Here is a 12,454-nt window from a genome sequence, read left to right as displayed (position 1 = left end):
GGACATGACTGTTAACTGGAAAGGATTCATGTTCTGAGTATAATTAGACATATTTATTGGCTTTCATTCAAATCTATTACTAGAAACATTGGTGTCAAAGAGCATTTGGCCTGTAACTAAATAGATTCCTTAATCTCCAAAGTGGGTGTTTGTTGTTCAGGATGAGTGTAGTTTAAATGACTAAACTGTTAACTTTGCCACTCCATTCCTGACTGATTCTGCGGTGAGGTTTTATCAGATTTTCTTCATGTTTCCATTATGCAAACCTGGCCGACTGCACTTAATACAAGGCAAATTCATTTACTTTTCTGCAACAGCAGGATGTGGGATCTTTCACATACACCTTAAAGAATATTCAAGGCTTCAGATTAAAGTCGTATCCTAAAGCCTACCCTACCGAAAGTGTTGCATTCCCTTGGTGGGAGTTTTGGACTGTATAGATAAATGCATGTCTCAGATCTTGCAACCAAGGCTTACTGACAGTTGGCCACTACAGCTAATTGAAGATGAAGCCAGGAATTAAAAACCTGTGTGGCTAGGCACAGCTCAAATGCCATCTATAAATTTGCTGACGACACAACCTTTGTTGGCAAAATCTCAGATGGTGACGAGAGGGTGTGTAGGAGTGAGATGTACCGGCTAATTTAGTGCTGTCGCAGCAACAGCCTTGCACTCAATGTCAGTAAGACAAAAGAACTGATTATGGGCTTCAGAAAGGGTAAGATGAGGGAACAAACACCCGTCCTCATAGAGGGAGCCCAAGTGGAAAGAGTGAACAATTTTAAGTTCCTGGCTGTCAATATCTCTGAAGATCTAACATGGACCTAATATATCAATGCAACTACAAAGAAGGCATGACAGTGTCTATATTTCATTAGGGGTTTGAGAAGATTTGGTATATCACCAAAAGCACTTGAAAATTTCTACAGATTTACCTTGGGGAGCATTCTAACTGGCCGCATCACCGTCTGGTATGGCAGTGGGGGTGGGAGTGCTACTGTACAGGATCGAAGTAAGCTGCAGAGAGTTGTAAACTTAGTCAGCTCCATCATGGGTAGTAACCTCTGTAGTGTCCAGGACATCTTCAAGGAGCGATGCTTCAAAAAGGGGCATCCGTCATTAAGGACCCCCATCACCCAGGACGTGCCTTTTTCTCACTGCTACCATCAGGGAGGAGATATGGAAGCCTGAAGGCTCTCAACAATTCAGAAACAGATTTATCCTCACTGCCATCAGATTTCTGAATGGGCGTTGAACCCATGAACGCTACCTCATTACTTTTTTATTTCTATTTTTGCTCTACTTATTTAATTTAACTACTTAATATATATACTTCCTGTAATTCAGTTTTTTCTCTATTATTATGTATTGCATTGTATTGCTGCTGCAAAGACAACAAATTTCACAAAATATGTTGGTGATATTACATCTGATTCTGATTTCCTATTTCCCAAAATGTGAAAAAAAAGATCAGACATTGGAGCCAGTATTTCCAGAATTAGGAAATGTTAGAAATCAAAATATTTAAAGTTTGCAGAGAAGGGTGGGAACTGGAGGGGGCAAGTGGGAATGCCCGAGATAGATTGGGGAATGAAGGAAGACTGAAGTGGTGCCTGCTGTGAGAGAGAAAAACACTTGTTAATTAGTGTTGGTTTGTCTGGAAAAGATGTCAATTGGAGATGAATGGAGACAGGAAAGCGGGTAAGAAACCAATACTGGAACTATGAGGAGCATAGCTCCTATGTAGGTGCTGGGGATGCGGGAAATGTTCAGCAAGTCAGGCAGCATCTGTGGAGAGAAAACAGTTGATATTAGCTGATCTTTCATCAGTATTGACCAGCTTTGATATGTACAACATAGAACATTACAGCACAGTACAGGCCCTTTTAACCTCCCCTACGATCAATCTAACCCCTCTTTTCCACATAACCCTCAATTTTTTTCTATCATCCATGTGCCTCTTGTGTTTCTGCCTTTACCACCACCCCTTGTATTAGCCATTTCCACCAATGGAAAAGTCTTTGGCTACCCACATGATCTATGCATCTTGTACACCTCTATCAAGTCCAGAGAGAAATGCCCTAGCTTGCTCAACCATTCCATTGACTCCATTCCAGTTTCTTTAGTAAATACAGATGCAAAAAACCCATTTAAGATCTCCCCTATTTCATTTGGTTCCATACATAGCCGACCACTCTGATCTTCAAGAGGACCAATTTTATCCCTTACTATCCTTTTGCTCTTAATATACCTGTAGAAGCTCTTTGGATTATTCCTCATGAGACATGCTCTCTAATTCTGGCAGTGTCCTGGTAAATCTCCTCTGAACTCTTCCTGAAGTTTCCACAGCTTTCCTTTAATGAGGAGACCAGACTGAACACAATATATCAATTGTGGGCTAACAGAGTTTATTAGACGTATCTCCACCCTACCACCCACTGCCTTTTGGTAGACAGCTAGAGGGAATAAGAGGATCCTTTTCTGGTTGGCTGTCAGTGACTTGCGGTGCTCCGCAGGGTTGGTGCTGGGACTACTTCTTTTTATGCTGTATAGCAATGATTTAGATGATGGAATAGATGGCTTTGCTGCCAGGTTTGCGGAAAAAACGAAGATTGGTGGAGGGGCAGGTAGTGTTGAGGAAACAGGCTGCAGGAGCACTTAGACAGATTAGGAGAAAGGGCAAGAAAGTGGCAATGAACTATCATACACTTTGATAGAAGAAATAAATGTGCAGACTATATTCTAAATGGGGAGAAAATCCAAAAATTTGAGATGCAGTGGGACTTGGGAGTCCTTGAGCAGAATGACCTAAATGTTAACTTGCAGGTAGAGTCGGTGGTGAGGAAGGCAAATGAAATGTTAGCATTCATGTCAAGAGGTGTAGAATACAAGAGCAGGGATGTGATGCTGAGGCTTTATAAGGCATTGTTGAGGCCTCACCTTGAGTATCGTACGCCAGAAGAAGCTAGTGGCCACCCATTTTAGTTCCACTTTCTATTCCCATTTGGATATGTCAATCCTTGGCCTCCTCTACTGTCGTGATGAGGCCTCACTCAGGTTGGAGGAACAACAACTTGTATTCTGTCTAGGTTGACTCCAACCTGATAGCATGAACATCAATTTCTCTAACTTCTGGTAATGCCCTCCTCTCCTTCACCATTCTCCAGCCCCCTTTTCCCTCTCCCACCTTATCTCCTTGCCTGCCTATCGCCTCCCTCTGGTGCTCCTCCCCCCTTTTCTTTTTTCTTTCGTGGCCTGTGTCCTCTCCTATCAGATACGCCTTCTCCATCCCTGTATCTCTTTAAGGAATCAATTTCCCAGCTCCTTACTTCATTCCCCCCCCTCCCAGTTTTATCTATTACCTTGTGTTTCTCTTTCCCCTCCCCCCATCTTTGAAATCTACTCCTCTTATTTTTTTCTTCAGTCCTGCTGAAGGGTCTCAGCCCAAAATGTCAACTGTATTTTTTTCCATTGATGTTGCCTGGCCTGCTGAGTTGATCCTCTCATATCCCTTTTGCCAATCACCTGTCCAGCTCTTGGCTCCATCCCTCCCCCTCCTGTCTTCTCCTATCATTTTGGATCTCCCCCTCCCCCTCCCACTTTCAAATCTCTTACTAGCTCTTCCTTCAGTTAGTCCTGACGAAGGGTCTCGGCCCAAAACGTCAACTGTATCTCTTCCTAGAGATGCTGCCCGGCCTGCTGCGTTCACCAGCAACTTTGATGTGTGTTGCTTGAATTTCCAGCATCTGCAGAATTCCTCGTGTTTTTGTGTGTGTTGTTGTGATTCCCAGGATCTACAGATTTTCTCTTGTTTGTGATTGAGTATTGTGAACAGTTTTGGGCTCTTCATCTAAAAGATGTGCTGGCATTGGAGAGTGTTCAGAGGAGGTTCACAAGGATGATTCTGGGAATGAAAGGGTTATTATACGATGGTTATTATATGGGTCTGTACTTGCTTTTAGAAGGATGACGGGAGGATCTTATTGAAACCTTTCAAATGTTGCAAGGCCTTGACATGCTAGATGTGGAAAGGATGTTTCCCATGGTAGAGGAGTCTAGGACAAGAGGGCGCAGCCTCAGGATAGAGGAGCGTCCATTTGAAACAGAGATGCGGAGAAATTTCTTTAGCCAGAGGGTGGTGAAGTTGTGAAATTTATTATCACAGGCAGCAGTGGAGGCCAGATCATTGGGTGAATTTAAGGCAGAACTTGATAGGTTCTTGATTGAACACAACATCAAAGGTTTTGGGGAGAAGCCCAGGGAGTAGGGTTGAGGAGGGGAAAAATGGATTGAATAGCGGAGTAGACTCAATGGGCCAAATGGCCTAATTCTACTTCCATGTCTTGTATGGCCTTCTATGGGCAAACCAATTCTGTACCCACACAGCCAAGCTTCCCTGGATCCTATGCCTCCTGAATAACGCTACCTTGGGGAACCTTATCAAACGTCTTCCAAAATCCCAAATACACCACATCCACTACTTTGCCTTCATCAATGTGCTTTGTCACATCCTCAAACAATTCAATCAGACTCATGACCTGCACCTCATAAAGGCATGCTGACCTACCCTAATCAGACTGTGCTTCAAATACTCATAAATCCTGTCTCTAAGGATCTTCTCCAATGATTTTCCACCATTGAAGGAAAACTCACTGGTCTATAGTTCCCAAGTTTATCTGTACTCCCTTCCTGAACAAAGTAAGACCATTTACACCATCTAATCATCTGGTGGTTGGATCACCTCTCTACCAAAGGAGGTGTAAGGTGCTCCTTCCCTCTGCTAGCCTGCAGGTCATCCGTAGGCAAGGTGTAGCACCTGATTAGCCCAGGGTCGTGTGAAGCCGAGGGAGCAGGTGGTGGATGGTCATATGAGCAGCCAGTGCATATCGCAAGTCCTGGTTATGTGACCACTGACGCCAGGCAGACAATCTCTGAAGAGTATTGATAATGGCTGGGGTCACCTGTCTTGTAAAGACACTGCCCAGAAGTGTCCAATGGTAAACTACTTCTGTAGAAAAATTTGCCAACAGCAATCATGGTCATGGATATAGACCATGATCACCCTCGTCATACGACAGGGCACGTAACGAATGAACAAATCATCTGGTACTACTCCTGTGGCCACTGGGGACACAAAGATCATTGTGAAAAGTGCAGCAATCTCTTCCTTCACTTCCCATGGTGCCATGAGTTATATCCTGTCTGGCCCCTAGGCCTTAACTATCCTAATGTTTTTCAAAAGCCCCAGCACATCCTTTTTCTTAACATTGACATGCCCTAACGTATCAGCCTGTTTTACACTGTCCTCGCATTTGGCAAGGTCCCTCTCGCTGGTGAATACTGAAGCAAATTGTACATGCCGGTTATCCGATTTCTTGAATTGGTTATTGAGTCCTGAGGGCTGTGACGTGTCATTCCTTCAGCTTATGTTTTCACTCTCATTCACCTTATTTATTTAGCGATAGAACACGAGTTGGCCCTTCAAGTCACCCTGCCCTAGCAGCACCGGACAACCCCAATTAATCCGAACCTAATCACGGGACAATATATGATGACCAATTAACTATCCTGGTATGTATTTGGACTGTGGGAGAAACTCAGAGAACGTGGGGAAAACCCACGTATCCCACAGACTCTTACAGAATGGCGCCAGAATTGAACTTCGAACTCTGGAACAACCCCCCCCCCCCAAGCTGTAATCGTGTCATGTTAACTGCTACACTACCGTGGTGCCCGCGGTAATTCTTCTCTTTATGCCTGGAGACCAGTAGTCTGCAGCCCTCCACAACCCTTTCCCGGAAGGTACCACTGCGCTTTGGTCACTTAGTCTTGCATGGCTTGTCCTGACCCCTGGGTCCCCTCCTCCTTCCCTTTCTCCTCTTGTCCACTCTTCTCTCCTATCAGATTATTTCTTCTCCAGCCTTTACCTTTCCCACCCACCTGGCTTCACTCTTCACCTTCCAACGAGCCTCCTTCCCCTCCTCCCACCTTTTAATTCAGACGTCACCCCCCACTTTCCTCTGAGTCCTAAAGAAGGGTCTCAGCTGGAAACGTGGACTATTTATTCTTTTCCGTGGATGCTGCCTGACCTGCCAAGTTGCTGCAGCATTTTGTGTGTGTTGCTCCTGGTACAGACATTCCCTTCTCTCAGCCCTCCCCTCTCCCTGCATTTTAGAGCAGGTTTGATTTCTTGTTCCTGATGATTGAATGTACTCCTCACTCCACAGATGCTACCAGGGGTGCTGAGTGTTCCTGGCATTTCCTGTTTTTGTTTTCAATCCCACTACTGTCAAAACGTTAAGTGGTTGATGGCGCTGTACAAATTAATCTCTCTGACCCATCACGAGTGCATAATGGTTGTTGTGCCCCTTAATAATTGCTCCAAGTCATCGTTCGTGATTATGCTGCCATTAAGATGTTTCATTTACTGGAAATATATTGAAAGCACTGTCTGATACAGGATGCAGTGACTGCTGCATCACCTAATAACTGCTTGTTTAAACTTGCAGTGTTTCCTCTGGGCACTTAGGAACAGAAGAGCTGTGAGAGACATAGAGTTACTGATGCTTTTCATCTTATGAATCTGCAGAGAGATTTAACCTTTTCTCTCCCAGCAGCAGCCTTTGTTCCTGGTCTATCGTTTGTCTCATCATTATTCCCTACCACTTTTATAACCATCATTTGAGCTGATTTTGGAAGCATTTTGTGTTGTAGAACAGAGAACTGTAGAGCACAGGAGCAGGCCCTCCACCCCATAATGTGGTGCCGAACCAGGTAAAAAGAAAATCAAAAACCCCCTCTGATACTACTCTCAAACCTTGATCTTTCCGAGGTGGTCAGCGAGGCTGAGGCATTTGCAGTTTGGAGTCAAAAAGTTATACAGAATGTAACCAGTCCCATGGGCCAACTTGTCTGTGCCGACAGAGTTGCCTACCTGAGCTAGTCCTGTTTGCAACACACACAAAATGCTGGAGGAACTCAGCAGGTCAGACAGCATCTGTGGAAACTGAGAGGGAGAGGGGGGGATATGCCTGAATTAAAAGGTAGGGGAGGAGAAGGTGACAGGTGAAGCCAGGTAGATGGGAAAGGTCAAGGGCTGGAGAAGAAGGAATCTGATCGGAGAGGAGTGTGGACAATAGGAGGAAGGGAAGGAGGAGGAGATGCAGGGGAAGTAATAGGCAGGTGAGAAGAAGTAAAAGGTCAGAGTGGTGAATAGAGGAAGGAGGAGGGCAAATTTTGTTCACTAGAAGAAGAAATCGATATTCATGTCATTGGGTTGGAGGCTACCCAGACAGAACATAGAGTCATGCCGTTACCCTGAGGGTAGCCTCATCTTGGCACAAGAGGAGCCCGTGAATCAACATGTCAGAATGGGAATTGGAATGAAAATGTTTGGCCACCAGGAAGTCCTGCTTACGGTGAATGGTGCAGAGGTGCTCAACAAAGTAGTCCCCCAATTTACAAAGGGTCTCACCAATGTAGAGGCAGAGGCTGCATCAGGAGCAAAGGACACAGCAGACGACCCCAGCAGATTGCAGGCGAAGTGTTGCCTCATCCAGAAGGAATGTTTGGGGTCCTGAATGGAGGTGAATGGGCAGGGGTATACACACAAAATATCCATCCCATCCTTTGTACTCAGTCTTCCAGAACTATGCACGTCTGCTATCATGAGAGGCTGGACAAACTTGGGTTGTTTTCTCTGGAGTGTCGGAAGCTGAGGGGAGATCCGATAGAGGTTTATAAGATTATGAGAGGCATAGATGGGGTGAACAGAGAGTATCTGATTCCCAGGGTTGAGATGTCTAATACCACAGGGCATGCATTGAAGGTGAGAGGGGATAGGTTCAAGGGGGATGTGAGGGATAAGTTTTTTTTACTCAGAGTGGTGGATGCCTGGAATGTGCTGCTTGTTATGGTGGTAAAGGCAAAAACATTAGGGGCTTTTAAGAGATGCTTAGATAGACACATAAATGTGAGGAAGATGGAGGGATATAGACATGGTGTACGTGTTTGGGTATTTTTGATTTGCTTTTCAGCTGGTAAGGCACAACGTTGTGGGCTGAAGGGCCTTTTCCTGTGCTGTAGCCTTCTATGTTGACATTCACACTCCCACCCCACCTCAGAAATAGAAGCAAAAACATGTTATTCTGTACCATGGCCAAACTGCAACATTAGCTATCCCTTCACCCTCTGTTCTGAGGACACAGCCTCAGAATAGAGGGACGTCCATTTAGAACGGAGATGAGGAGCAATTTCTTTAGCCAGAGGGTGGTAAATCTGTGGAATTCGTTGCCACAGGCAGCTGTGGAGGCCAAGTCATTGGGTGTATTTAAGGAAGAGGTTGATGGATTTTTGATCAGTTGGGGCATGAAGGGAGAAGGCAAAAGATTGGATCTGAGAGGGAAATGGATAAGCCATGATGAAATGGCAGAGCAGACTCCATGGGCCAAGTGGCCTGATTCTGTTCCTATATCTTATAGTCTTAAGGTCTTTTCGACTTAACCCTTATATCTCCTAACTTTTGTGTTCAAAAATCTATTGGACTTATGGAAATATATATGTAACTCTGAAGTCTTTATGAATTAGTAGCTTTTGTAAAATCTAATGTGACAAAATGGAGTCCATGAGATCCCAAGGTACTTTACTGGTTTGGATGAGAAAACTTACAAGTATGTGTGTGTTTTATGGGAGGAAGCTATTTTGTTTTATGACAAGTGATTTATTTTATGGCTGGTGAGGATATTTTGACCACAGAGTAAACAGGATAGAGCTTCTAAAAGCACATGTGAGAATGAGATAACAGAGGAATATAATGTTATGGAATGGAGCAACCTAATTACCGTTCTTATTAATAAAATGTGTAAAAGTGCTTTGGTTGAAAAATAAGATTGAAGCTATTTTTCCAGACAAACTTCAATTGGAAATATATCTCCCCTTGCAAGTAAACTAATTAATGTATTAATAATGTGATTCCCCCTCAATTTGTTGTAGTTTGTTTCTGTATATTAGAAGACCTAGCTGATTGGTACACGACAGAATCTTGAAAGTGTTGAACAATCATATATGCATGAAGCACAGAAGCAGTCGATGCCTGCTCAGGCAAGCATCCAATCAGCTCTTAATTGCGACTTGAGGGTAATTGTGGATATATAGACGACATATAACTCGTGATAATCCAGCATCCTAACATACTAAGCTTTGCAACATATAAGAGGTCTGGTTCATGGCTTAATCAAAATATCATTAAATGCTGAGGAGGGTCTGAAGTTTGTACATTGAATACAGGTCGATGCCAGTGCTAACGGAGCACTACAACTTTGGAAACACTCCCTTTTGGAATAAGACAATAAACTGAGGCATATTTGCACCCTCCGGAAGGTGAAATAAGGCAACTACATTGCAGAGAGTGCTCCCTTCTGATCAAGGCGACATTTTTCTCTCAACTAACACAACTAAAAAACAGATTAATTGATCCATTGCCTCATTGGTATTTGTGTGATCCTGTTGTGCATGGATTGGCTGTCATAGTAAGATTAATGGTGCTTCGAGCACAGTTGATCTGCTCTAAACTCCTTGACCTTGGGGCATGAAACACCAATGCCTCTGAATGGAAAATTCTACAAAAACTAGTGGATTTGGCCAACTATATCACGGGTAAAGCCCTCCCAACCATTAAGCACATCTACGTGAAATGTTGTCGTAGGAAATCACATTATCCATCATCAGAGATCCTCACCACCCAGGCCATGCTCTTTTCTCACTGCCACCATCAGGTAGAAGGTACAAGAGCCTCAGATCTCACACCACCAGGTTCAAAAACAGTTACTACCCCTCAACCATCAGGCTCTTGAACAAAAGGGGATTACTACACTCACTTGCCCATCCACTGGGATTTTCCCACAACTGATGATCTCACTTTAAGGACTCTTTATCTCATTAGCTCATGTTCTTGTTAATTATTGCTATTTATTTATATTTGCAATTGCACAGTTTGTTGTCTTCTGCACTCTGGTTGATCTTTTATTGATCCTTTTGAAGTTACTATTCTGTAGGTTTGCTGAGTATGTCCACAGGAAAATGACTATCAGAGTTGTAGATGGTGCCATAAATGTACTCTAAAATAACTGATCAAATAATGGAACCAGAATAACTGATGCCAATATTAAGGAAGGCATTTTGGTTGGTCCACAAATCAAACAGGTCATATCAATACAGGCAATTCAAATAACTTCCAGTGGGACTGGAGAAAATCACATGGAAGGCATTCAAGGATGTTGTTGAAAATCATGGCATCTTCAGAGCAACTCGTGCAGCTGGATGACAGCATGCTTCAAAGATACCAAACCATGAGGTGCAACCTGCCACTAAAGATTCATTTTCTGCGTTCCATTTAGACTTCTTCCCTGCAAGTCTTGGTGCTGTCAGTGACGAGCATGGTGAAAGTTTCACCAGGACATTGCGGTCATGGAGAAACAGTATCAGGGGAACTGGAATCCATCAATACTGGCTGATTATTGTTGGACACTAAAGCAAGAAGCCTCAGACACTTTGACTACAAATGAAAGTCATCAACAAAACATTTTTAGCTGTTAGTTGAACTATTGCAAAGCATCAGCACTGTTATGCAATAAAATGCATTATATTCAATAAAAGTTAATCTCTTGTTTCTCCAAATTCCTATCTGATGCAAGAAGTCTTAAATTTATATTTGTGTTCAGCTTCAAGCGGTCTACCATAAACAAAAAAAAATTCTGAGGAAGTAACACTTTCGAAAAAAATGGTTGCCCAGTGATATCAGGAGTGAATGAGAAGAGGTTTTATTAAATGGAGTTTTTCTCAACAGCTATTATCCCTTGTAATAGGAGTGGTGAATGGGGGCGGTTTGATTTTAAGATTCTGTGTGATGAGAGAAGAAGAAAATATCTGTTCTTGTTGAATATTTTTAGAATGGGGAGAGAAACAAGTGGATGGTGTTTGCTGGAATTTTAAACAAGGCTTGTTTCAGTGGAATTCTGTACACTTAGCATGTCTGAGGAATTTAATCCTGAGGTCTCTTTGCTATTTGATCCGTTAGGTTTCTCCGTGATGTAGATCTAGGATGAATAAAGAGAGCTATGGGCACAGAGATTATTTCATGTGGGTAAAACAGAAAGGAATAGACAGAGATAGGTAGAAAAAATCGTAAATTTGGATGAATCACATTAGAGAGTCTGCCAATGCTGAAAAATCCAAAGCAACGCACAGAAAACGCTGGAGGAACTCAGCAGATCAGGCAACATCAATGGAAATGAATAAACAGTTGATGTTTCGGGCCAAGATCCTTCATCAGGACTGAAATGGAAGGGGAAGACACCAGAGTAAAAAGGTGCAGGGCAGAAGGAGGCTAGCTGGAAGGTGATAGGTGATAGGTGAAGCCAAGTGGGTGGGAAAGGTAAAGGGCTGGAGGGGAAGGAATCTGATAGGAGAGGAGAGTGGACCACAGGAGAAAGGGAAGGAGGAGGGGACCCAGGGGGAGGTGATAGGCAAATGAAAAGAGGTAAAAAGCCAGAGTGGGTCATAGAAGAAGAGGGGAGAGAATGGGGAAAAAATTTTACTGGGAGGGGAAATGGATACTCATGCCATCAGGTTGGAGGCTACAGAGATGGCATATAAGGAGTTGCTCCCCCACCCTGAGGGCAGCCTCATCTTGGCACATGGACTAACATGTCATAATGGGGGTGGGAAGCAGAGTTAAAATATTTGGTGACAGGGAAGTTCTGCTTTTGGTGGATGGAATGGAGGTGCTCGACAGAGCAGACCCTCAATTGATGACAGTTCTCACCAAATTTGAGGAGGCCTTATTGGGAGCACTGGACACAATAGATGACCCCTGCAGATCTGAAATGCTGCTTCACTTGGAAGGACTGTTTCGGGCCCTGATTTGAGGTGAGGGAGGAGGTGAATGGGTAGGTGTAAATTTCAATGCAAGCTTATCGAAATCGAGTTTGGGAGAGTGCATGGGTGAGAGCAGTAGATGGAGATAGGTAGAAGAGAGAGAGGTCGAAAGAAAACACCCCAGCAAAGCACAGGATCAGAATCAGAATCAGGTTTATTATCACCGGTGTTATGTCATGAAATTTGTTAACTTTGCGGCAGCAGTACAATGCAATACATGATAATATTGAAAAAAACTGTGAATTACAGTTAAAAATATATATAACAGTTAAATAAGTAGTGTAAAACAGAAAAAAATATGGAATATTCATGGTTTCAATGTCCATTCAGAAAGCTGATAGCAGAAGGGAAGAAGCTGTTCCTGAATGGTTGAGTGTGTGCCTTCAGGCTTCTGTACCTCCACCCTGATGGTAACAATGAGAAGAGGGCATGTACTGGGTGACGGGGGTCCTTAGTGTTCGGCGCTGCATTTTTGAGGAATCGCTCACTGAGCATGATTTGAATACTATGGAAGCTGGTG

At 43.5% G+C, this 12,454-nt stretch overlaps 1 protein-coding gene across 2 annotated transcripts in view; it reads left to right on the top strand.

Moving 5' to 3' along the window:
• The window catches only part of LOC140192549 (insulin receptor substrate 1-B-like), a 42,917-nt gene extending 32,312 nt beyond the window's left edge, over positions 1-10,605 (top strand). For both annotated transcript variants that reach the window (XM_072250114.1, XM_072250113.1), the window contains one exon: positions 10,395-10,605. In XM_072250114.1, coding sequence (XP_072106215.1) covers positions 10,395-10,528 — 134 coding nt within the window. In that variant the 3' untranslated portion in view covers positions 10,529-10,605. The remainder of the gene's footprint in view (positions 1-10,394) is intronic.
• The last annotated feature ends 1,849 nt before the right edge of the window (positions 10,606-12,454 follow it).

This window comes from Mobula birostris, unplaced genomic scaffold, assembly GCF_030028105.1.
Source record: "Mobula birostris isolate sMobBir1 unplaced genomic scaffold, sMobBir1.hap1 scaffold_1640, whole genome shotgun sequence".
NCBI classification, from domain to species: Eukaryota; Metazoa; Chordata; class Chondrichthyes; order Myliobatiformes; family Myliobatidae; genus Mobula; species Mobula birostris.
This window is presented reverse-complemented; position numbering and strand designations above follow the sequence as displayed.